Source organism: Pelodiscus sinensis, chromosome 1, assembly GCF_052426305.1.
Source record: "Pelodiscus sinensis isolate ZL-2025 chromosome 1, ASM5242630v1, whole genome shotgun sequence".
Classification (NCBI taxonomy): domain Eukaryota; kingdom Metazoa; phylum Chordata; order Testudines; family Trionychidae; genus Pelodiscus; species Pelodiscus sinensis.
Window position 1 is genome coordinate 195,625,446 of NC_143052.1, and position 26,874 is coordinate 195,652,319.

The window sequence follows — 26,874 nt, forward strand, 5'->3', positions numbered from 1 at the left end:
GTCACTCGTGCCATCTGGCACTGAGGGGTTATAGAATCCTTGGGTTGGAAGACACCTCAGGAGGTCATTGAGTCCAACCCCCCTGCTAAAAGTGGGACCAATCCCAACTAAATCATCCCAGCCAGAGTTTTGTCAAGCTGGGACTTAAATACCTCTAGGGGTGGAGATTCCACCGCCTCCCTAAGGAATCCATTCCAGTGCTTCACCACCTTCCTAGTGAAATATCCTGGTGGGATATAAGCCATGTGTGAGAGCGAAAGACCTAATCAGCCGAGTATATAGTCGTACTCTAATTTCTCCTGATTCTGGCAGAAAAATATGTGCATGGTGGCATCAGCCACAGTACATATGACAACGAGAGGGCTTTTGCAGCATTAACGAGCATCTCTTTTCTGACCGAATCAGAAGAGTGCTGGAATTTGGCCTTTAAAGAAAAAGAGCAAAGTCCTCTTCTCTGGGCCTATACTGCAGATCACATATCCACACTGTAGAAGCACTATGGAATATCATGCACTCATTTGGGGATGAATTCCCATTGTTGTCATGCAAAAAGCCTTGCAGAGAGTTCTATATGCAGAGCGAATGCAGCATAAGCAACAGATAGCTGTAAAAAGAGTTGAATCTTGCCTATAAGCTGTGCAGCACTCGTTTACTGCAATATTATGTGTGTGTGTAAATCTTCTGATTTTTCTCTTGTAAAATGTTGGAGAGCAAAACAGAATTTCTTTGCAAATTGTGCAACAACTTTGTCTTGCAAAACCATATCCATTTTTGTAAATGTGAATTTCAGAATGAGGATGATAATTATGTTTCATGTTTGTGTTCCAGTAGATTAGAGACCCTGATGAGGCCTGGGGCACCACTTTGCTATGCACTGTGCATACACATAAGATCAGACTGTGATTCCATGATGTATATTGAGTAGAACCCTCTTATACAAGGCATTGCAATGAATCACTAAGCTCATAAGGCAGGTACTCGGTTTGAGCACAACAACAGTCTGGCCCATAAGGAGAGCCAGTCCCATCCCAGAAAAGCTAAATGGACACAACATACAAAGGCTAGGAGAATAGGAGGGAAATTATTATCCTCATTTTACAGATAGGGAACCGAGGCACAGAAGTGTAGCTCTTCCTGCCTAGATATTGCAGCACCTAATTTTAACTGATTTCAGTGGGAACCAGGGTCCTAAATGCCTTTGAGGATCTGAACCAGAGAGACTAAATGCTGTCTGCTTCATTTCCAATTTTTAATTTTTTAAAAAAATTATTTGCTGCAATAAGCAATTGTAGCATTCTTGCCTGAAATGGTGAAAAGAAATGGTGCTTTGTCCCTTTAAGAAGAGAGGAATTGACATTGTTAGTCATATATCTTTACTGCACTCTAGGGTTATAAAAACATACTTTTTTGTTTTGAAACTCATTTATTACATCTATAAACATTAAGTTACAGTTGACTGTTCCGTGAATTAGAATGTCCTGATACTCTTAGTGAGTTTTGTCAGTCAGAGGGAGTGAAAGTAGAACATCTAGTTTTGTTACTGGGTTGTTTTTTAAAAGCAGCTTGTCACTCTCTTGTATGCTACCACCATTGAAACAGATATTCAGGGTACATAGGTTTCTGTGTTTATTCTTACTGCTGGACTTATAGTGTTCCAGGCATTGTGTACGGTAAGCAAAGAAGCAGCTTTCCTGGTAATTTTTAAATAAGAATTATTACTTGTTTTGTTTCAGCTCTTTGATTTTCAACAGCAGTTAAAAACCCTTTCTGAGATAACTGTAGACTATTCACTGTAATAGAACCAATCTTTTTATTTGCTCTTTGGGTCACTGAACCTGGGAATCGAATAAAATAAAAACACAACAGAGCATGAATTAGATCCTAAACTGTCAGAATAGTACTGTGCGCTTGATCCTTTTTAGAGGTGCAATCATGTGATAGTCAAATCATTTGGAAAATAAAAGCAAATGTTTCTGACAAGTATTACTGATGTCTCTCATAATTAATTGTAATATTTTGAGAAGTAGCCTAGTAGTAATGGATGCTCTCAAAGGAAACAGAAGCTGCTGTAAAGAAATACATTTTAAATGTCAGGTATCTGTTTCTTATATGTGTATACAACTGATTGTTTTCCAAAACATATTTTATATTATATGTGTGTTGTATTCATGGTTCGTTTTAATGTATCAGAAAAGTACAAGAAAGAGCTGTTAGAAATGCCAGTTGTTGTTTTTGCCTAAAGTATAAATTTGTGTGTCTGCCAATATATTAAAATATGTTTAAGACATATGAGAGACTTTAGAATACAAAATGTTTCTCTTGAATTTTCAGGAGAGATTGAGAGAAATATAGCATATTGCCACTGTGCTTCATTTGTGGAGGACGGGGGATTATAATTAGCACCATTTTTAGCCATAAGATCCTATTCCTGAAAATCGAGTCTCTTATTAAAGATGAACTTGCCTTTTCAAGCACTAATTGCATGGTCTTTTGGACAGTCTCAGTAAATAGCCTGGGGATTTAGTAGATAAAGGAGACATAACCTTACTCTGCTGAGCAGGTTTAATTGACACAACTGCTGGAGACAGAGACCTATCTACATTAGGACTTCTAGTGTTGCTAACAACAGTGCAGCTGAACCAGTGCTGGCAGTGGTGGGATTCTAACTTTTAATTCCCTACTACAGATATGGGTTAGGTTTCATTTTTCAGGGGAAAGTGCTAACTAAGGAAGTTTGTACTGCAAATGCCAATACTCTCCCTCTCCTGTGGCTACTTCACATTAGCACTTCATGCACTTAGATTTTTTTAAAGATTACCAACTTCCTAAAGTATACCAAGGATTTGTTTAATAAATCAAATTAATATATTGCCATATAATATAAATTTAGTGGCCCTTATGCTTATCCAATTACTTCATTAGAGGCTTTTCCTGTGTAGAGGCCACTCCTGAGGGAATTCTGCACTGCTGCACATACACAGAATTTATGTGCGGCTCAGAATGTTTTTTTCACAGCAGAAAATGCATTCTGCCGAGAAGTGCTGTAATTATGTCTTTCACGCAGTAGGGGCCACTGTGTGCTGGAACAGACAGCAGCTACTTCCAGAATGAAAGCAGCCCCAGTTTTGAATAGGGAAGAGAAGAGTCTGTTCCTTACAGAGACTTGTCAATGAGACCAGGGTCATGGAGGATATGGGGGGATGGATAGCATGTGGCACATGAGGGCTGCTGCAAGGGTCACAGATTGAAGTTCAGAGGACTAGTGGAGGGCACAGCCTGGGTGGGGGCTGAGTGAGAATGGGGGTGCACAGATATATGGGGGTCTGGCTGAGTAGGGGTGCAGGGACACCTGGGGCAGGTTCAGATATGCCTGATATAATGAAAGAGATAAGGAGTCAACTGGGGTCAGCCAGAGTCTGCAGGCTCCCTAGAAATCTATTCCTCCCCACACAAAAATACCTGTTCCAAATGTCTCCCATCCACACCCAACAACCCATCAAGTCCACACCCAGGCTCTTTTCCAGCAATTATTTCCCTCTCTCTCACTGTCACAGTTACCCCTAATTCCCACAAGGCATTGGTGGTGAGTGGACCCCTGCTTTGGGAAGGCTGGTTCCCAAGCCCTGTCTTCATCCCCATAGCCAGAGCTCTGAGCCCTTCCGTCCCCCCAACCAAAGAAGCCCTGGGCTGGCCAGAACCTCAAGTCCTCACTGTACTCCCCTCTCTTGCATCTAGAAAAGCCCTGAGCTAGCTGGAACCCCAAGACCCCTTCCCCCCACTACTGGAGGAGCTCCAGGCTAGCCCCAGACTGCTGGCCAGCTAGCTGACCCAAGCACTCTCAGCTGTGCAAGTGTGTGGGCTAGCAGGAGCAGCCTCAGTCATGCCAGAAAGACCATAAGCCAACCCAAGCATGCAGCCCCAGCCTCCTGAACCAGCCCAGCCTAGGGCCAGCCCAAGCCACATGTGCCTCTCCTCCCAAGGCTCCCCCCCCCCCCCCCCCAGCTGCTCAGCAGAAAAGAACTGAGCTTTTTATTTGTGCCATGCAGGTTCCCAGGCAACTGAGAAGGTAGTATATGCTATACAGTTTCTTAGGTTCAACAATAATCTCCTTGGACTGCAGAGAGATTATTGATGAACCTGGGAAACTGAATAGCAAAAACCATCTTCCCAGCTGCCCAGGAATCCACTTAGCACATAATACTAAGTAAAAACATGCAACCTGGCATTCCGTAGCAGCAGGTGCTCTTGCCTGGCCTATTATACCCCACCCGCCTATGCTCTAAATCTTTGCACTGCTTCTGAGGGGGAAATGTGTGTCTATGTTGTAGTTTAGAAGAATTATTACTCAGAATTCTGTATTAGTGTCTAGTCAAAAAACTGTCAAAAAAACTGTCAAAAAAACATTCCCTGGATCTTTTTTTTTTTTTGTCTATAGTGTTGCAGATATACTCGCTGATAGGCATTTTGAAATACATCACCAAAATAATTGAAACTGGCCTGATTATATTACATGATTTTGAAAAATAAAATATGCAGAATCATATATATCGTAGCCCAGTATCTGTGAGTCTGTAACGCTGAAATGCTGGCTGTTCCCTCTGGGCCACCCGTGCTGTATGGGGAGTATGGGGCCCAAACAGCCGCTTGCATCGCTTGCTCCCCCACGGTGGCCCGGCGGAGCGGCACAGAAGTCAGCTGAGTGCCACGGCGAGAGGTGAAGGGAAGCGGGGTGGTGACGTCCGGCGTGACAGCGGCTCCAGGCCCTGCCCCCTGGCCGTGAACATCACCGCCCCGCCCCCCTTCGCCTCCCGCCGTGGCGCTCGGCTGACTTCTGTGCCGCTCAGCTGGGCCTCTGCAGGGGAGCAAGTATGTGTTTGGGCTCCCCCGTGGCAGCCCGGCTGAGCGGCGCAGAAGTCAGCCGAGCGCCACAGTGGGAGGCGAAGGGGGGCGGGGCGATGACGTGCGGCGTGACAGCGGCTCCAGGCCCCGCCTCCAGCCATGAACATCCTGCATGGCGCTCGGCTGACTTCTGCGCTGTTCAGCCAGGCCACTGCGTGGCAGCAAGTGGCACAAGCGACCCTTTGGGCTCTGTGCCCCCCATGTAGCACGGGGAGTGCATACCCCAACCGGCCATTTGGGCTCCACAGTCCCCCGAGTAAGAGGAAGGAGGGGGAGGAGACGAGAAAGAGAGAGATAGAGAGAGAGGCAGTAGGAGGAGGAGAGAGAGAGAGACGGAGCGAGAGACCAGAGGCTCAGGAGAGAAGACCGACATGGAGGAGAGACCTGAAAATCCCATCTTATGATGGGCTAATTGGCTAGTTTAAAAATATTATGCATAGGATTTTTAATTTTTTTGTCACAGAATTCCCCTAGGAGTAATATATACTTACCTGCTTCATCCTAAGGATGTTTGTGTAGTACAAGGCAAGTTGTTAACTGAAACTTTGCTGTCCTGCTGTATTATCAATGTTTTAAAACACAGTTCTGTGATTGGGATTTTGCTTGGAAATACTGATACTGTGGTCGGTCCATGAATGAGACTGTTGGGACCTATGATAATTGCCTGTAGCATGCTGGTGAAGTAAAATGTATGGACTAGTGAGGTGGTCTGTATTGCAGGTAGGACCTATAGATGTTAATGATTCTCGATGACGTCCATGCTTGAACGGGGAAGAAGGCATAAGCCATGTGCACAGACAAAAATTAAAGCGTGAATAAAAAAATCTAATGTGGAAGTAGGTTATTTCCCAAGCAATATCAACAACAGATGCATCTTCCATGTTCACCATTCAGATTTACCTTGCTCAATCCCAAACTTTTGACACATTTATGCTTAATTTAATTTTTATTTGCATCACAGACTTTTGGCCAAGTTATTTCTTTTTCGTATATTTTTATAATTTTACTGAATATCAGTAAATACAGACTAAAAACCATAATAAATGCCAGCAAAGGATATCAAGGTCTGTTAGGGTAATTTATGACAAAGTATTTAAGTCACTTCTGAAAATGATGCATAGGTTTCTAAGTCATTTTAATGCTTTCAGTTTTACCAAAGATTTCCTTTTAGAAGTACAGATCTTTTCTACTTTAAAATGTCTAGTGTGATTCCTTCTCTAGTGAAGAAGAGTCCTGTGGCACCTTATAGACTAACTGAAGTGTAGGAGCATAAGCTTTCGTGGGCAAAGACCCACTTCGTCAGATGCATACATGCATCTGACGAAGTGGGTCTTTGCCCACGAAAGCTTATGCTCCTACACTTCAGTTAGTCTATAAGGTGCCACAGGACTCTTCTTCGCTTTTGCAGATTCAGACTAACACGGCTACCCCTCTGATACTTCTCTAGTGGCCTCATTACATTTGGCTAAATAGTGCAAATTGGTGTAAAATGGGGTAAATTTGGATAAATTGTCATAGGTCCAGTGATATCTGTGGAACTATGACACTTTGCATCAGCTGAGGATCTGTCCTTAGACATTTAGATAATGAATATACATACATGCACATATGTCTGTGTGTGTACATATAGACAATAGATCTCTGTGTAGATATAGGTGATAGCTATAGCAACTGCAGCTAGATTGGAGAGGATATAATTTTTAAAGGTGCTGTCACTTTTCATGCTTCAGAGCATAAGCATCAATAAAAAAATAATGTCCATGTAGTATAGTATCTCTCAACTAGAGGAATTACCCACTGCCAGGAATAGAAAGGATACTAGACAAGTTGGATCAACGGCCATATATTGCCATGGTACGCCCACATCTTGAATACTACATGGTCGCCTCATTTAAAAAAAAGATATCCTGGCTTTGGAAAAAATTCAGAAAAGGGCAACAAAATGATTAGGGTTATGGAATGGCTACCCTATGAAGAGAAATTAATAAGACTGGGACTTTTCAGCTTGGAAGAGACTATTAAGGGGGGATATGATAGAAGTCTATACAATCATGACTGGTGTGTAAAAAGTAAATAAAGGAGAGTTACTTGTTTCCACAACACAAGAGCTAGGGATCACCAAATTAAATTAACAGATAGCAAGTTTAAAACAAACAAAAGGAAGTACTTCTTCACATCACACACAGTCAGCTTGTGGAACTCCTTGCCAGAGGATGTTGTGAAGTCCAAGACTATAACAGGGTTCAAAAAAGAGACAGATAAATTCATGGAGGACAGTTCCATCAATGGTTATTAATCAGGATGGCTGGGAATGGTGTCCCTAGCTTCTGTTTGTCAGAAGCTGGGATTGAGTGATGCGGGATGGATGGATCACTTGGTGATTACTTACAAAACATGTAGATGGCATCATGAGCTTTTGTGGGCATAGCCCACTTCTTCAGATGACCAGAGTTTTGAGTTTAGGATGTGCAGACCCAAAATAAATAGGGAAGAAGGGAGGGGGGGGAAGGAAAAAAAGGAGGAGGGGCGGGAAACAAGGAGCAGAGGGTATGAAAATATCAAAGGGAAAAATAAGAAGGCAAACTGTCAATGCCTTCCTGTTTTTCCCTTTGATATGTTCATACCCTCTGCTACTTGTTCCCCCCCCCCCTTTTTTGTTGCTTTTTTTTTTGCTCAACAACTTTGCCCCAGCTCTTTGTGCTATTTTGGCTCTTTGTCCGGAACGGGCTGGCCACCCCTGGTCTATAAAGTGCTACCAGACGATTTGTTGTTTTTTAAGTTTATCCTGTACAGACTAACTTGACTACCCTCTGAAGCTTTTGATGATTACTGTTCATTCCCTCTGGAGCACCTGACATTTTTTGAGGATTACAGGATCTTTCAAAAAAGAGTGCCGTTTTCAAAAGAATCCCATCTAGACCACGGTTTTACTTTCGAAAAAGCGCCATAACGCAATTATGCAAATGAAGCCCAGGATATTTAAATCCCCGCTTCATTTGCAATTTTGAAGTGTCTAATTTACATCCCTCTGTCGAAAGAGGGATGTCGTTTAGACACAGCCTTAAGGTTTACCACCATGCCAACCACCAGAGTATTAAGCATTGTAAAGCCAATGTATAGCTTGAACTTTTCCTGTGTGCCTAAGTGGACTTCCTGTAATTATCATGAAGAACAGTAAAGGGTTAGAATTCTCCTCTGTAGCAAGTGTCGGTCTCAATGTGTGGTATATTGCTTTCCTTCCATTGCATAATTTACAATGTGTTTCGCCTGGACAGTCCATTTTTTCTGGCCCCTATCCGGTAAAAAAACCCAGAAAAATATATGTAAAATGTTTGGTATTTTCTGTTTCTCTTGTACGAAAGGCCGGCGGGGACAATCTTCCCCTGCTGCGTCTGGCTTGGGGCGTGGGGATTCTTAAAGGTGCAGCAACTTTTTTTTTTTTTTTGCTCAACAACTTTTGTCTCCTTGTTTTTTGGGGGGGGGTTTGTGTTCAACAAGTTTGGTTTCCTGGTTTTTTGTTTTGGTTTTTTTGCCATATTCGGGATTTTTGGTGAAAGCATCTGGCAAGCCTATGCAGTAAAGGCAATAGGGTAAGTTAATACACTAGTATTTCTTGTTTAGGGACCTGCATTATAATCCTAATTTGAGTTACAAAAGAAAATGAATATGGTGGTCTCCTGAGTGTGAGTTTAAATCCAAAACAACAGCATTGCTGTAGTCCTTGGAGAAGGAAATAAAAGAGATTTGCAGGTCAGACACACAGTAAATTTGCTGTGTGGTAGGGGAGAAACCTTAACAGCATCTGCCTGCACTCTACCTGATTGAAGATCATGCCACTAGTGTCTCACTTTCATAAACTAGAGGTCTCCCTAGGTCTCCAGAAAGGTCAAGATTTTGAATTTCCTGTAATGCAATTTATTTCCACATTGTAGTTAAGCACAATGGAGGCTAGGGAATAGGCTAATATCTGGGGAGTGGTTTTGGAGGCAATGGGGGTGAAATGCACTAAAGACTCCACGGTCAGCCTGCCAGCTCCAACTCTGCAAAATCACCTTATATAGCAATGGTGTATTTATGCCCTTGTAAAGAAGACACTTCTGATACGATTATCTACCCAAGAATACAACACGGTCATGGAATGACACTTCCTAGATTTAAGATGTTACTGAACTTTTCTGCTTTTTATAATCAGCACCAATGCTGATAGGACTACAGCACGATTCCAAGCTGTGCTTTAGCCACGCTGAGGCATTAACATGTTGTTATTTGGATTCTTCAGCCCATGTGTTTATAGTGTGAACACAACCTGTGCAAGCCGAGAAGTGGAGCAAGATTTTCAAAAGTAATTAATGATCTCGAGTGCCTCCAGTTTTGGGGATCCACCCTGAGACACCTGAAAGGTGCCCGATTGTCAGAGGATATGTGCAGAATATGTCATGGAAATCGGATCTTTTTTGGATACCTCAAGTTGGGCATCCAAAATTACTAGCCTTTTTTGAAAACTTTGACTGTAATCTGTAGTCAGGGGACATGAGATTGTGTCAGAACCAAGGAAATAGCAAATATGGTGGAAAGGGTAAGACACCATCACTAGTTTATCTATGTTCCAAATGAAGATTTACATTTAATGTACCAGAATAGCTGCTTTGCTATATATATTTCTTTGATGCGGACACACAGCAAACACAGGACAGACATATGGATGGATTTTAAACTGAACACCATAAATTTTAATGAACTGTAATGCAGAGGTGGGGTGCTACCCACCATCAGCCCTACTCTCCGATACCAGGCCCATTTAGTTGGTTCCAAGTGTGAAACTTACAGGGCTGCTATCACATAACTCAAAACTCAGAGCAGGTTCTCCTCAGCTGACCCTCCCAGACTCAGTTCATTCTGAGCCCCAGAACAATGTACTCTCAAAAGGGGAACAAAGGGTGCAGCCAGCATGGTGGAGAGGCTGCCTAAAAGGGCTTCAGGGTCTCACTTTGACCCAAAAACTCAAGGACCGTCACCAAAATCCCAGGTCTCTTATCTCTGGAAAACAGTTGATGTATCCTTCTAACCACACTGGAAACCAGCTGCAACTTGTGATGAATTGACAACTGAATCACGTACCTGAGGGTATGTCTACACTACAGCACTAATTCGAACTAACTTAGTTCGAATTAGTTAATTCGAACTAAGCTAATTCGAACTAACGGATCCAGACTAAAAAACTAGTTTGAATTAGCGTTTTGCTAATTCGAACTAGCATGTCCACATTAAGTGGACCCTGAACCGGGGTTAAGGATGGCCAGAAGCAGTGCCGGCAGGGCATCAGATGAGGACTTAGAGCGTGGAACTGCTGCCTCAGGCTAGCCAAGGGCTGTGCTTAAAGGGTCCCGACTCCCACCCCGGACAGACAGTTCTCAGGGGTAGTGTAGACATACCCTGAGTTAGGTACCAAACACATTGCTACTTACCTCACTCTGGCTTGAAAGTGCTGTGAAAAGACAAAAAGTTCTCTGGGCCCCTGAAAGGAAAAAAATTCTTTCCTGACCCCCTAAACAGGAGGTCAGTTAGGCCTACAATATCTGTCAGGCCTGGTTCCCATTCCTAGTTCAGAATCGTAGAGCGGAGCTATGTGTAGGAGGTCCAGATAGTCTCCACATGACTTCCCATTCCAGGTTAAATCCTGGGAGCTAGGGAGTGCTGAGAACTCAGCATCCTTTTTCCCTCCAGATGGCAATGGATGCCAGAGGTGACTCCAAGGAAGAGGTCCTTCAGTGAGTAGATCCTTACTCACAGCTGGGACTGTTCCCCTTCTCTGATGGCTGCGCCAAGTTCCCCTACCTGTTGCAGCAGGTTGGTGGCATTTGCCAGGCCCTAACCTTGAAGTAATACATATATTGTCAGACTTCACTTCACTGCCTTCTCCAGCTGCGTCATATACTATGCTGACCCATTTTTTTTGTTTGTTTTTTGTTTTTTAGAGAAAGAGGAATTGTTCCAGAGTGTATTGACACAGATCGCTGAACAATTCTCAAGGTAAAATCTTTACATCATTGTTATAAACTCAAGGTTCTGTTGCTTTTGTTGACACAAGCTGAGGCTTTCAAGGAGGCTCAAGAAGTGAGGCACCAAACTTCCTCTGCGGCTATAGCTACACTGCCAAAGTTTGTCAATAGAACTTATGTCGACATTCAAAAGTCGATAAAACAAAAATTGGCAGAAGGTGCTCACATTTGCCCCCTCTGTCAACAGATCATGTTCATATTGGGGGCACCATCATTGGCAATACAAGCAATGTACTGTGGTTATGTATCCCATGATGCAGGGTTGTGGGAAGAGAGAACTCATCCCTGTACATCTTGGGATTCCCTCTGAGTTCTCTCACAGCATCCTCAGCTGCTGGGAGCACCATCATGAGGAGTTCTGTGAGCTCTCTATGCTGAGGAATGTCAAAGCAGCACAGAAGTCTCTCCAGTCCTCCCCCTGCAGCAGCAGCCTGTCTGTGGCTGTGTTCCTAGTACAGGGAAGAACAGAAGCATTCCAATGATTTGTTCTTTGTTTGTTCTCCAAAGGGAGCAACTCACTCAGCTGTCAGATACTTCCCAGAGGCTTTGAAAGGGGAGGGACACATGCCTGAAGGGCAGCAGAGATCAAAATAGTGAGCACAGCCATGAGGGCAGGCATTGTGGGATACTGGTGGAAGCCAGTTCTCTGGACAAAACAAACAGCAGAGTCCACACTGATTCTTTGTCAACAATAAAGGGAGGAGAAAAGAAACAAAGTTTCTCCCAGGTTGGAAGTTTTTTGTCACTGAAATTGGGTGTTTTTCCTGACAAAAGACTCATTGCAATATGAACCCTCTCACTGTTTTGTTGGCCATTTTTGCCAACAAAATTTGGTAGTGTAGACGAAGTCTGGAATTCAAAGGCTGTTGAGTACTTCATGCCTTCAGAAGTTAGCAATTCCAGCTTTACGGCCAGACTCAGCCCATGCAAATCCCACTGACTACTATGGGGAGATTCACAAGGCTTATGCCAAGATGGAATCTGGCCGGTATTTGAACAAGAAAGGCTAATTGATTAAATTGTGCTTCCATCATATGACTAGAAACAAAAAAAAAGGTGCTGTTTTGTTGAATTTCGTAGGCTCAACGTTTCTTTATCAATCTAATGTGCACATTTTCTCTCTCAGATAATAATTCTGAATGTTTTGACAAATGCTTATTTTATCCTCAAAGGCTTCAGCAAGAGGGATCAATTCTGCTGCATCTCTCTCTGCAAGCCACCAATATGATTGAAAGAAAAAAAAAGAGCTTCAAAGCTGTAAAAATACTTGTGTGCTGGCCTGGAAGCACAGTTAATTAAATTTTGCTTCCATGAGGGGTTTGATAACAAATATCTGCTAGAACATGGGGTGATGACTTCATTTTCTCAGCGCCTTAACTAGAGCATTCTCTTTTAATTTTCATGGACTATCCATATCTTTCTTCAAGGTTGTACATTCAGTACAGATTTTGCTGTTCTTTACATTAAATGTAATACCTTAGGATCCTTTGAAACTGGCATGTGGTTTCTAGTGCAAAATCTTTTCTTTATTGTATACATATACATATACATATACATATACATTTATATTTCATCTTATTTCCCCCCTCAGGGTGTTTAAAATCAATGAACTGAAAACTGAAGTAGCAAATCACTTGGCAATGCTGGAGAAAAAGGTTGAATGTGAGTATTTTTATATTTTACAAATATTAGGAATTAATGTAAAATTGATATCTGTTTGATTATTATACAAAGGACAGGTAGCATTACCTATTATTAAAGTCTCCTGACACTTCTCATTATATCAGCCTGCTTTCAGTTACTTATAAATTTACCAGGCTTTAGCTATTTGGATTGAAATTTTCAATGCTGAGTCTTTGCCTGAGGCTGTATTGTTCTGGAAAATTTCAGCCAAAAAAGTTCCACCATTTTCAAGAAGGCTAAGGCAAAATATAGCATTTTGTCCATATTAAAAAATTCTGGTGACCAGAAAGTAGCCTGTAGGAGGAAGCTGCCTATTTTGAATGCAGAGAAGACAATAGTCTCACCTTCAAAGGCAGACAGAGGGAGCAGATTATGACCAGGAAACTGGGGGAGACTCGGACAGAGTTGTCAACAGAATTCCTGGACCTGAGGCAAGGTAGGGAGGCCAGCTCCAAGCCCCTGGAAAGGGGAGAGCTGGAGGCTAGTCTCCCCCAGCTAACTCTTCAGAGCTGCCCAGCCTGTGCCAACCGGGGTTCTGGCAGCAAATTAAAGGTTCATGCCTGTACTCTCACACTGTATGAAATCTGGCTCTCATAGAACTCAAAGGGAAAAAAACATCAGTGGGGCCAGGTTTTCACCCACTGTATTTCCTATCCTAAATGCAACATTCAGACTAATGTAGAATAATTGAAGCAAAATGCAGGACAATGTAGCACTTTAAAGACTAACAAGATGGTTTATTAGATGATGAGCTTTCGTGGGCCAGACCCACTTCCTCAGATCAAATAGTGGAAGAAATGTAGAATAGGTAATACAAGTAAGATACTATGTTGTCCATATTAATAAATATACAGCATAGTAAAAGTAGATTGTGTATATTGTATATGTGCATCTAAATATATTTTGTGTGACTTCATAAACAACAAAGGCTATCTGTGGCTTTTAATAAATCAGCAGAGGCTTTAAATTTTCGTGGCCGAAACTGGAAGTGTAAATATAGAACACCCACATCTTTCATCCTGCTTCCTGACTGCAGATTAAAACTCTTCTGGGGTCTATTATTTTTTTCTATTTTTCCTTATTTATTTAGAGCAATTAATTTGTTTTTAGTTGCTCTGCAACAAGAAAGTAAAATTCAAAGCATCATTTTTCTGTATATAATATGATTTTTATTTTTTCACACTGTGAAGTGCATACAATAGACCTGCAGACGAGAAGGCAATAAGGCAAATAAAGCACTATCATACAGCACAGTTTTGACAATTTTCCTTTCTATGCTTCACAAGCATAGGTAAATTTATGACAGAAATTGACAGAGCTTTCTACCATGCTGCAGTTGCCTCTAATGTGACCTATGCCATCAAGTGCCAGCAATGCCTCTTTGCCATGCACATTGGCCAAACTGGACAGTCTCTATGACAAAAGATGAATGGACATAAATCAGATATCAGAAATGGTAACACACAGAAACCCGTAGGGGAACATTTTAACCTACCTGGGCACTCATTAATGGATTTAAAAATTAGCCATTTTTCTACAAAGGAATTTCACAAGCCAACTACAGAAGGAGAGTACAGAATTAACATTTATATGCAAATGTGACACTGTTTCCTGGGGCTCGAACAAAGACTTGAACTGGATTGCCCATTATAAAATCTGCTTTCCTTACAGTTGTCATGCCCCCACCCCGACCCGCGGGTTATGTAGGATCGGGGCACCCTCGTTGGCAGAACGGAGGCCCCGAACCTGAGTTTGCTCTGGGCCCGCAAGTCCCAGGGGAGAGGCTCGCCCGAAAGCACAATGGCCTACTCTCCTACGGGCCGACTGTCCCTTGACCCTGGCTATAAGCCGGCGGGGTATAGTCCGCGCCTGCTTTGGGCGTCCCTGCTTCTGCTGCTCCCCAGAGTTCAGTAGAAAGGAAAAAGTCTCTCTCAATGGTCAGTCTTCTCGGCCTTAGTAGCCGTCAGATCAGATTAGGTAGGGGAACTCGGGCCCGCCCCCACTTCCAAGTTCCAGCCCCAGGACCCTAGGGTGAGGCCATGCAGACCTTACCTGAATGATGAGCCACATGCCGTTTGCTCACCACCCCTTTCGGGGGTTTGTCGTCCGTTTCGACACCCCTATCCTGGAACCACTTCCTACATGGCTTAGATGCCGCCGAATGTCTCCCCTGGTTGTGGGAAGAGTCTGCTCCGGCACCCACAGTGGTTGTTTCCACTCCAGTGTCCGGGTCCCGATTTTGGCCATGCGGGAGGCTTGCCACCCGTCCCCGGTGGCTTCCGCCTCCCTGGCAGCCTCCTTGTCGTCTCCGGCATCTCCCGCCACTTCCGCCCCCATCAGCTGAGCCGGCACCGCTTTTAAATGCGGTGCGCAGCTCCAGACACATGCACAACAGTACCGGGGGGGGGGGGCCACGTTGGTCGATCTCTGGGCCAGGAGCCTCTGGCGCATCCAGCCCCATGAGAGGGGATGGGCCCGGCCCATCACAACAGTCAACACCCAGCTGACATCAAAAGCCAAGTATGGGACACTTCCAGCCCACTCAATTAGCCTCATTAGCACCGGTGCTATAATTGATAGGTACTTTTATTCACTCTCTCTTCCTTTTCTGTTATAAATTGTGAGACCTCCCCCTTTTTTTCTCCACTCAAGCTCATCTGAAAAATTGGGTTTTGTCCACAAAAGCTCATGAGACTATATTTGTTAGTCTCTAACAGCATGTCTACACTAGGAAATTATTTTGAAATAACAACTCCTAAAATACCTATTTCAAAATAAGCGTATTCCCCAAAGAAAGTGGGCGTACAGATTTCAAATAACCAGCCCATTATTTTAAAATAACGGGCTTGGTAGTGTGGACACTCGACTACTTATTTCAAAATAAAGGGGGTTATTTTGAAATAACTCCTTAGTATAGCCCAGGACTGAGGTGCCACAGGACTACTCATTCTAAGCTAGTGTCAGCAGCTTGCCAGAATCCATGGATCAGAGGAGGAAAGGCCAGCACTTCTGTGGGTCTCCCCATCAAACTGCTATAGAGAGCAGGTACCAGAGTGAGCGCTCTATACCAATGGTCCTCAAACTACAGTCTGTAGACCTGAGGGTACACAAGTCATGTGCAGGGCTGCTGACCCCCAATGATCAACTCCTCCCCCTTCTTTCCAGGGCCTGCTGCATGCCACAGAACAGCTGTTCAGGAGTATAAAGGAGGTGCTGGGAGGGAGCGGGAGGGGCACGCTCTGGGGAAGAGTTGGAGAGGCATAGAGGAGGAGGGGCAAAGGGGGGCAGGAAGAGGTGGAGTGGGGGCAAGGCCTGGGGCTGGGCAGGAGTTGAGCACCCCTGGAGAAAATTAAAAGCCAGCCTGGGAGCCCACAAAAGAAATTAAATCAAAGTGGGGATCCTCTGTTTGCTAAAATTTGAGAAGCACTGCTCTATCCAAACTATCTCAGCCAGCCAAATGCTTCCTTCTCCCACTGGCTGTCTCCCAGGTGCCTTACTAAATCCCAGCTGGCAGTGACGGATGCACTCTGCACACACAGCCTTTCAGCACTGGCAGGCCAGCAGGAATAGGAGGCAATAACAAAAGGTTGCTGTCTCATGGCTCAGGGTTCAATCCAGACCCGTGAGGGGCTATGTCACCAGTCCCCCTGGACAATGGGTACAGCTTTGCTGCTGTAGCTCCCAACGTGAGATGATCACAAGCAACTTACAAGCATACAGGTCACACCCAGAAGTGTTGATATGTTGGACAGACCTGATTTGGCAGCTTTGATCCTTGCACTCTGTCTACAGCCCTGCTCTAGCTTCCTCCAGCCTTGTTTCCATAAAACCAAGCACTCTGCACTGCCCACTCTCCTCTAGATACATCAGATAAAAGGGGATGTTTCTGTGTTCCTCTAAAGATGCAAAAGCACATCATAGCTTATTTACTGAACCAGGGTGAATGCACTCTTCCATTTAAACACCGCTCTGAGTTGGTTTATAGTTAAAATACGTCAAATTTATGAACAACAGGACATAGGTTAAGCGATGGCAAATAAAAAGAATAAAGGTAGAAAGGGGTGCAAGCAAATCAGAGTGAAAACATGCCTCTAGAAGTCTAAAATGCAGTCTGTCTACCAACATACAACCTGTGTTCAAGATGGTTTCTCTCAGCAGTCATTCTTTCCAGCCTGGGCTGACTTTCCCTCAGTCAGGAACTTCCACAAAAGTACAAGATGCTGCCTTTCCTTGTCTTCCTATGTGAAACATCTTTGCCTAAGCAGGTTTCTAATTTATATTCAGTTTCCAGAAACTTCCAACCTCACCCGCATGGTTGCAGGGCCTCTCTTCCTCAGCTTGCAAAAGCTCTGGCTTCTTGCGATGGATGCCAAAGATGGCTTTGGGCTCTGCTTCTAGTTTGCAAAGTTCAATTAATTTGTTTCAAGAGGCAAGATGACTTTACCCTGTTCTTCCCTTCCTGCAGGCTTCCCACCCTTCTGTATGTAAAACTGGGCTTCTGTTGTTTTGATTCCACCATGCTTAATTTAAGTAGGAAAAATGTAAACAACTACCTTCTGTTCTGTCCCCGGGGAAAGGAGATACCTGTTTCTCCCTGTTTGGCCAGAGACTAAGGCATAATATCCGTAAATATCTGAATCTCCTCATATATTGTTCATACAGACATTTCACAAGGATATTAAATACAAATGTCATTTGCTTTCAAAAAGCCCTTACTCTATAAACGTGTATAATACAGTAATACTAAGGGGCTGTGCCCCCTGCTCACTATGCTCAGCGACCCCCCTCTCACAGGGAGTAGACAACCCCAGCTCTCCCCCCGACCACAAGGGAGGACCAGGCTGTGGCTGCACCAGCCTAGGGCCCTTCTCCCCTCTCCCCTCCCACCTGCCCCTAGCTGTGTCACCCAGGCCCCTTCTTCCCTCCCCCTTGCAGCCTGGCCCCAGCAACACCTCCCTACGCCCCTTCTCCCTCCCTCCCCCCCCAGCTATGCTCCCCACACTCACTCCCCACACTCCCTTGCCATGTGCTAACCCTAACCCCCCTCTCCCAGCCATGGCAGGCCCCGAGCTCTCCTGCCAGCCGGTGGAAGGGAGCCACTCCGAGGCCTCACAGGCCCCACACTTCCCCACTGCTGGCTGCAGGGGAGGGGGCTGCTCCAAGGCCTCGCAGGCCCTGTGCTCTCCCCCTGGCCGCTAGGAGGGCCACTTTGAGGGCTCACAGGTCCTGTGAGGCAGCTGAGCACTGGGGAAAGGGGGAGGGAGGGAAGGAAGAAGGCAGTGGGACTCAGAGGTTATGTCTACACTGCACTGTAAACTTGAAATGAGATACGCAATTGGTGCTATGCAAGTTGTGTAGCTTATTTCGAAATAGTCTATTTCAAAATTTTGTGCTGTCTACAAGACATCCCTTAACCCTTGTGGAATGAGGGTTACCAGGATGCCAAAATAGCGCGTCCACTATATTTCGGAATAGCAGACACGTTCAAAAGACGCGGACGCGTTCAAAAGCTATTTCTGGTATCCCGAAATAGCTTTGATGTGTAGACATACCCAGAATGATATGATGACGTTACTCTGTCGTCCAGCAGGAAACTTTTATATGATCAATTAATTCAACTGCTTATCATTTGAGGTTCTGCCCCCCTGCCTTTGTGGACCAGTAAACCTTTACAATGTATTCTTTGAAAAGTAACCCATATCAAGCATTTGCCTTCTACTGGGGCATAGACACCATGCTGTCTTCTCTTCCCTCCCCATTTTCAGCTCAGCAGGTCTGTTTACCTAATATGTAACAATGGATTTTCACTGCCTTTGCCTGACAACTGGGCTCTGAGGCAGACTGTGCTTATGCATGGCTTACTGTCAGCCGACGGTCAGGGCAGTGTGTGTGTGTATGTTTCCGAGAAAAGGTTTAACGTCCGTGCCTTTACTGCTAGGACCGGGGTCCCATCGCAGAGGGTGGCCAGCAGGCCAACAGACACCCCGTTATATAAGAAGAGCTTATTACACCTTAGATTTTAGCTGCTAGAACACAGGGAGTTCCTTCGCAGAGGGCAGCCTTGGGGAAAGACTGAAAGATGCCCCAGTGGATCCTGTCACCTGGGAGTGACACAGATCCAAACGCCCAAGCTCTTCCTATAACTGTCCCTTTATGACCAGCTGAAGTTCTTTTAAATTGTGCTTGGTTCTGTTACAGCAACTGAAGGAGTCAGGTTAAAGCTTAAACAGTATTGAGGAAGCTTATAAATCATATGGTTGCAATGGTTATTGTTCTATTTCTTAACTATTAGCAAAATATAGGTCTTAAAAATGGTTACAAAGAAGATAAAGATAGAAAAATAGAAATAATGGTACCAAGTAACAGCTTACTCTTTCTATGTGTACACTTAAGACAGAGGACCACATCCAGGTACCATTTTTACCCCCTTCTGTGCCTCTCGACTCCAGCATGTCAGGCCAGGGCCGGTCCCTCAATTCCTAGGAAAGACGAAAATACGAGGTGGGCGTCCCCATAGAACCTCGGGAGGTCAAACACCTAACCCGACCAGCAGGTAGAGGGTAGAATGACACTCAAAGTGAGTGTGTGCTGGGCCCATCTTTTATAATCATGGGGTCACGTATTTCTCTTTCTTATCTGTAATGCCAATTGATGCTGGTCTGTCTGCTGTGAGACCAGTTCTCACAAGGGAGTTGTGAACTTAATTTACACTTGTAAGAGAGATTTGAGATGATTAAATTGGAAGTACAGGACATTGTTTTCTCAGTGGGAAATTCCTCTCAGGGACTGTGTGTGTGTTCGAATCAACATAGGTGCCAGCCGGTGGCAGTCTCACATATCCTGATCTCTCCTCATATCTATGTTTCAGCTTCTCAGGATCAGATGAGCCAGCATAGACTATGCTGATTTTATTGCTCCTTTTCTGTCCTGTATGCTTCAGGAAGGCAAATAAGATGGATGATATGGAGGCGGGCTGTCTGGCCACACTTACCAAACACCTTAGGGATATAATTCTAGCTCATACTCATAACTTTTTGTCCACACCCTTTCTACACATCATAATAGAATGTTAATGATAAGTAAGTTATTAGTTTTCCAGTGACATATTACATGACACCTTTTAGATACAGGCTATAACCAAAGTTCCCTCTAATTTTGTTACATCCGTGTGTGGAATGAATTTTGTTATGTGCACCAATGTGGAGGTGATTTGTGGTGGAATGGGGCTGAGTGATTCAGAGACAAGGAGGGGGCTCAGGGCAGGGGCAGAGTATTGGGGGTACGATCTCTGGCTAGAGTATGGACTCTTGATTGGGGCTGGAGGTGTAGGCAGCCCCGGAGCTACAGCGAGGAGAGAGGACTCCCCACAGTCCTCTCTCACCACAGCAGCCTGGGACTAGGGGAAGACACCTCTCCCTGACATGGCAGCTCTGGAGCTGAGGGCTGGTCCAGAGATGAGGTGCCAGTTCCCCCTGCAGCCCTTCATGCCTCAACTTGCTCCCCACCCTCTGCTTACCTCTGTGCTCTCCAGGCCTCTGTGGCTGTACAGCCCTTGATAACCTGCTAGAGGCCACACAGTTTAGAGGGGTCTTCAATTATAACTGTGTATTTTGTTCAGGTGTGCCTTTGGCTAGCCTGTCATGCCCCTTTGGGATTCACAGTTGCACTCTTGTTGTACACCTGGTTTAAGGCCATTTATTCTACCGCAGGATGCTTTGCTTTTTTAACTAAGCCCATATCGACATAGCGAAGTTTTACAGGTGTAGTTATAGATATTACTCCCCACTTTTATTTCAGCATAAAAAGGGTTTTCAGGGTTAGCTGTAAACCCTTACCACGCAATGTAAGAAAAGGAAAAGTCACCCGCCTGCCAGAGTAAGGGTGTCCCAATGGGGGTTGCACCCGTATAAATACATTGGATTATACTGAAAAATATTTCCTGTGTAGACAAGGCCTTTCACACTTCAGTCAGTTACACACTATAGCTGTCTACATGCCACCCACTCATACTTCTCATATCGTTTGTATGCCCGTGCATGGTCTCCATTGCTGCAGTCAAGAGCAAAGGAAGCTGCTGGGGGAAAAAAGCATAATATTCTTCATGTTACTTGTAGATGATAAACTGCCTTGTCTAGGCACATTGATCAAGGCCCTTTGCATTAATTTTCAGCAACAAATACTTTTTCAAAAGAACCTCTAGTTTAAAAAGGCATTGGGCCAAATCCTGAACTCTGCACTCTTAGTAGACTCAGGAGGAATTTGCCCAAGTAAGTTCAGGATCCAGCTCATTACACTTACGCACTTAGAACATGAAGACCTGGGCTTATTTCAAAACATTGCATACTTGGCACCATTGCAAGATCTTGAGGTCAAATTCCGAGCAGATGTGAGCACTTTTAGACAGGAAAAAAGGAGCACCTCTTCACCAACGTAGGAGGTTGGAGATGCAATCTTACTCATACAGGCAGAAATAGCCCGGGATAGCCACAGCTCTATCAGTTTCTATCAGTAGCAAGACTAAATTTAAGAAGTAGCCTTGTTTGGGGAGAATCTGGTAGCTCTAGTAATAGAGATGTAGCCGTGTTAGTCTGGTCTAGCTGAAACAAAAAACAGGACTATGTAGCACTTTAAAGACTAACAAGATGGTTTATTAGGTGATGAGCTTTCGTGGGCCAGATCTGAGGAAGTGGGTCTGGCCCACAAAAGCTCATCACCTAATAAACCATCCTGTTAGTCTTTAAAGTGCTACATAGTCCTGTATTTTGTTCTGGCAGCTCTGTGAATGCTGGCTTCCTAAATCCAACTGCCAAACCTCACCTACCGCAGCTACGAAACTTATTTCAGCATGTAGCTGAGATAAGAGAGTTTGCAACCGTGACTGTAAGAGTATCACAGTGCCAGAGGGAAAGGGACTCACTGGTATCGGTTAATGAGTTTCAACTGACCAGACCAATTCAGTGTGTCTCAACTCACTAGAGTTATAATCCAGTGCAGAGTTCACGATTTGGCTCAATGCCTTTTTACACTAGAGGGCCTTTTGAAAATATATTTGTTGCTGAAAATCGAAGCAAACAAGGCAATCTATCATCTACAAGTAATGTGAAAAATACCCTTTTTTTCAGCTGCTTCCTTCACTCTTGACTTCTGCAATGGAGACCCATGAGCTGGCATACAAGTGATGTGAAAAGTGTGAGTGCGTGGCATGTGAATACCTACAGGGTGTAAATGACTGAAGTGTGAAAGGCCTTGTCTACATAGGAAATATTTCTCAGTATAATATGATGTATTTATACAGATGCAGCCCCTGCATTGGAACACCTTTACTCTGATATGAGAGTAACTTTTCCTTTTCTTATGTTGCTTGGTAAGGATTTAAAGCTGAATCAAAAAAGCCAATTTTATGCTGAAATAAAGGTGGGAAGTAATATCTCTATAACTACATCAGTATAAATCCCTGTGTTGATAAAGGGTTACTTAAGAGAGCAAAGCATCCTGCGGTAGAATAAATGGCCTTAAACCAGGTATGTAACAAGAGTGCAACTGTGAATCCCAAAGGGCCATGACAAGCTAACCAAGGGTGCACCTGAACATAATACCATGCCAGGGGAAACAAAAAGGACTCTTTTGCCAATATCCTTCTCCCCTGCTCAAAGATCAGTCATGATACTGCAGTTATTAGACAGGTCAGCAACCATAGCTAAAATTCATTATCTGAAAAGGACACCTAAAGGAAAGATATCTAAGGCAATGAGTGAGGGGAAACCATTTTATCTATCTTTCACTGGCACATTGCTGATGGCATTACATTTAAGGACCACAACATATTTCACAATTGTGAAGTGAGGGCAGAATACAACCCTGCCTCCCAACTTAAATGGCTGTTGTGTGATTATACAAAGTTACCGTAAATTAGCGTATATAACCCGCACCTGTGTATAACCTGCAGTTTTTCCTAAATGTGTAAAAAGGTCTAAGATAACCCGTGCAGGCATATAGCCCGCGGGTTATATGCGCTACTTTAAGGTACCTGGTAATTGCTGGCCTGCCTGCAGGAGGGGAGTTGCACTCTCGTCCAGGCTCCACGCAGCCACAACCAGGCGCAACCCACCCTCCTCCAGGAGGGGGGAACAGAGAGCACAGGCAAGCTGGCCGGCCTGCGGGAGGGGAACTGCACTCGCACCCAGGCAAGTAAAAATAAACTTGTATATCCCGTGGACATGTATACCCTATGGGAGGGTTGTGGGGTGTGTAAAACTTTGTATAACCCACGGGTTATATGCGCTAAAACACGGTAACCATAGTTATTTAATGACCAGAAATGAATTTCATTTTAGGCCTCGCCACAAAACCTTCCCAAACCTCTGTAAGAAACCAGAAAACCACTTACATTTTTTTGAAACACCCTTCTGAAAAACGATGATATTAGTTTTCTGCTCCCATGTTAATGAGGTTTGAGGAAAGCTGAGGAGCAACACTACAACCTTGGTTACACTTGGCTCCCACTCTTCATGTCCCTTCCTCACTCTGTAGCAGCAGTTCTCAAATAGTGGGGTGGGACCCCAAATTGGATCACAACCCTATTTTACTAGGGTGCCAGGGCTGGTAGTAGACTTGTTGGGGCTTAGGCCTGAAGCCAAAGTCTGAGCCCCACCGCTCAGGGCTGTAGGTACCCCTCTGGGCTGCGGGGCTTGGACTTTAGCTTTGGCCAGACTTGGGCTTCAGTCCTCTTCTGAGGGTCATGTTATAATTTTTGTCAGAAGAGGGTCACAGTGCAATGAAATTTGAGAAACCCTGGTATACAGGGAGGTCTTCTGCTCCATCTTCTGTATCAGATACTGCTTTGTTGCTACTGCTTACCAGTTAGCCCCCTCTAGCAGAGTCTGGGCAACAGCGTAAAGGTGAGCTCCTCCCAGACCTCCACACAGAAATCTGAAGTCATGGTCCCTATATAAAAGACAGGAAATGCAACTGACTATCCACAAAGCAGTGAAACTGAGCAGGCACTAAGTTAGTGGCCTCCAACCTTTTCAAGCACAAGATCACTTTTTGAATGTAACTGCACAGAAAGCAGAAGGCTCCCTAGCAGGAGGGGCAGCTCCAAGGCAAAGGGCAGGAGATGAGCAGCAGTGGCGGGAAGGGCAGTTGAAGTGCTGGCACTTGATAGCCTTTTGGCCAGGATCACCTGTCAGAGGCTCCAAGATCTACCAGTAGATCCCGATCTACTGGTTGGTGACCACTGCACTAAGTGCTGTCAATAACACACCCACAAACATAACCACTGAATAAATAACCTTTTGTACTCTCATCCCTTCCAGCTCTAATCATCTTAAGGGTCCTTCCTAATAATATTAGTTAAAAAATGTTCAGATGGAAATGTGATTTCCAGATCCCTTTCATCAAACATGAATTATGTTCACAACCCTATTCCCATATGTAAGAGTTTGAATTGAGCATGTGTAGCTCCCGTGTTTTTCCCATTTCCTCTTCCTACACCCAAAAGCAATGACTGTAGTTACTGGCAATTAGATGAAATCTGAGTCCTCTGCTGATCTGCAGCATTATGTTCCTCCCAAACTATTTTTCATCACTTGCTTGTTATGCTATGGGTGGGTAGGAAGATGCCTAGTTTAAAGAAGAGTGAATGAAAACTGATCTTACAGTTTAAAAGTTCCCTTGAGTTCCCTGCATATCAGCTTGTCTACATAAGTAGTGAGCACAGTAAATAAATGAGCTGTGGCATGATCATACTGTGAATAATATACACTTAATAAATGGTTTTGCATTATGTCCTTGAGTATTTTGGTAGCCAAAGAGGGAGAAGGGAGGAAGATCCAGACCTTGGAACTGCATGAGGCTGTCAAGGCTGCATGAAATGAAACAAGCTACAACATAAACACAAACTTTCTCTCTTGTGGCACTTATAAAACATACAGATGAGAATATAGTATTTCCTGTGCTGTATGCAGCAATAACCCTGGATTGCCCAACAACTTATCTGCAAAGAATTATGACATATTTTAGGTACTTAACTGAGATAGAATTAATTCTAAGTGCCAAGACATTTTAAAAATGTCTATTTTTGGTTTCTCTGTGTGCAGGCATGCTTCTCACAGACTCCTGGTGCTCCTTGGGGAACTTTTTAAATTAAAACCTTTTATCTTAAAGGGAGTTTGAATTCTAGCAGGACACATTTGTGACTGTGCAGTCTGGCAATCTTATCACATCACTGGAGCATTTCTTTGCTGAGCAGTTCCTTTGATTGGTGTTGCTAACTATTCTGAGAAGATTAGATGTTATGGCTGTTTTGTGAATTAAAACACTTGAGCTAGTTTTGAACACTAGCATCAGAAAATTCCTATGGACTTTAAAGATATATGGTGTTGGCAACACCTGCCCATCTGGGAATTGGTGCAGCATGTAAGAACTTGTTGACTAATTGGATAACCCCAGAGTTACAAGCCTTTTGAAATGCTGCACAATTAATGAAATAAGATCCTTCATGTTTCTCCATGGTAACACCCCCGTTGTTTTTCTTTGTTGACAGTGGAAGGACTGAAAGTAGTAGAGATCGAGAAATGCAAGAGTGACATTAAAAAGATGAGGGAAGAAATGGCAGCAAGAAGCACCAGGTAAGTTCTACTTCAGTTACCACTGGGTGGGGGGAAAAAAGAATCCAGTGGGATTTCTGGATTCACTCTGATGAAGTAATTGCACGGACTTGAGTCATTCTGGATTTTTTTTTTTTTAAACAGAAGCAAAGAAGCCGCTCAGTGCTGTGCAGGGCATTGGCTTCATTTGCAAAGACTGTTGTTTTATTTAAGAATTTATGGCAATTCAGTAGTGCAAGCTTGTTCCAGATGACTGAAAGAAAAATCTGCTTGAAGACAGAGATTAACATCTTGTTTTTTCTGTGTTCAGCCATCCAGTCATAGGAATTTTGCACCATGTTTTATGCAGAGAGAGAAACTTCTTCTGTCAAAGACAACATTTATTTTGTTAGAGGCCAGCGCTCTAATTAGCTCAACTAAGATTTAAAATGTAAATTGCAAAAATATCACAATAAATATATAACAGTTCTTCTATTTATGCTCTCACTCTTCTGCAGAATGTTGACTTCCAATTTAACTAGTGATGAGGGATTTCCTTCTAAATTCAAGGAGTCACCTTAATGATCAGCTATTACCAAGTTTAGACTTGCTGTAATTAAAACAACAGTAGAGGGAATTGTATTTTGTTGCAGTAATCTACATCATCTGTAGTGCTGGACTTTTATGTCTCTGACATACATCATTAAGATAAACATATCGGCAACTGAGAGATTTTTAACACTGCTGGTAGAGTTATTTAAAAGAAATACACCAGGCAATTCAGACTGGTACTCAAAAGGGTGTCTCCTAAGCAAAGCTAACCATGGGTGTTGTCTTGAAAGCCTTTCACTTTTGTACTATATAATTAAGGTCAAACTTTTTGGTCCTTAAGCAAACTAATTTTTCACTGAGGTAGATGCGAGATTTGTTCAAAGCATCCTGGAACCAGGACATATAATAATTTGGTTTTGTAATGTTAGGACTATCCAGATGAATGTGATGCAATAATTCAGAAAACACATTTGATACAGTTGTACAGTCAAATTCTGCCCTGTCATACTGATATAAATCTGGAGAAATCCATTAACCTCAATGAAACTATTCCAGATTTACAGCAGCATGAAAGACACAGATTGGCCCCATGGGTTACATAGTCACTTGTTAAGGCGTCTGTGAGAATTTGATTAGCATGGCTAGGAACAAATTTGGCAGCAAAATCAAAAATACGAATTCTAATACATATTAGATTCAATCTGCATACTGGGAAGGGGATGTGGATTGATTCTTGACTCTTTGTAGAGTATGTGAGTGCATTCATGTATAGAGAGAGGCAGAACAAAAAATATGTTAATGCTGCATTAAGGTTGCATAGTTCACATCATCCCAAAATTAGAAAATGTAAAACTTATTGTTCCAATCTCAGTCTTGACTCATTCGTGCTGCACATCCTGTTGCTCTGTGTTGCTCATTTTGTTGTAATATGAGCAGCAATACAATAAGCTACCCCTTCAACCAGGAAATCAGGAATAGAAAATACTATATACAATGTAGTCAAGTTAGCACTGCTGTATTTCCTGATTTTTATGGTTTTACCTGGACAGTCCCCAGGTTGACTTAACACAGGGTTTTTTGCATTTAAGTAACTA

General features: G+C 43.6%; 1 protein-coding gene across 7 annotated transcripts in view; it reads left to right on the forward strand.

Moving 5' to 3' along the window:
* The window catches only part of PDE9A (phosphodiesterase 9A), a 96,094-nt gene that overhangs the window by 34,113 nt on the left and 35,107 nt on the right, over positions 1 to 26,874 (forward strand). For 6 of the 7 annotated variants that reach the window (XM_075912259.2, XM_089774191.1, XM_075912262.2 and 3 more), the window contains 3 exons: positions 10,875 to 10,929; positions 12,550 to 12,620; positions 25,186 to 25,270. In XM_075912259.2, coding sequence (XP_075768374.2) covers positions 10,875 to 10,929; positions 12,550 to 12,620; positions 25,186 to 25,270 — 211 coding nt within the window. Of the gene's footprint in view, positions 1 to 1,428; positions 1,671 to 10,874; positions 10,930 to 12,549; positions 12,621 to 25,185; positions 25,271 to 26,874 lie in introns of those variants that run through there. The other variant, XM_075912274.2, reaches the window with a different exon arrangement.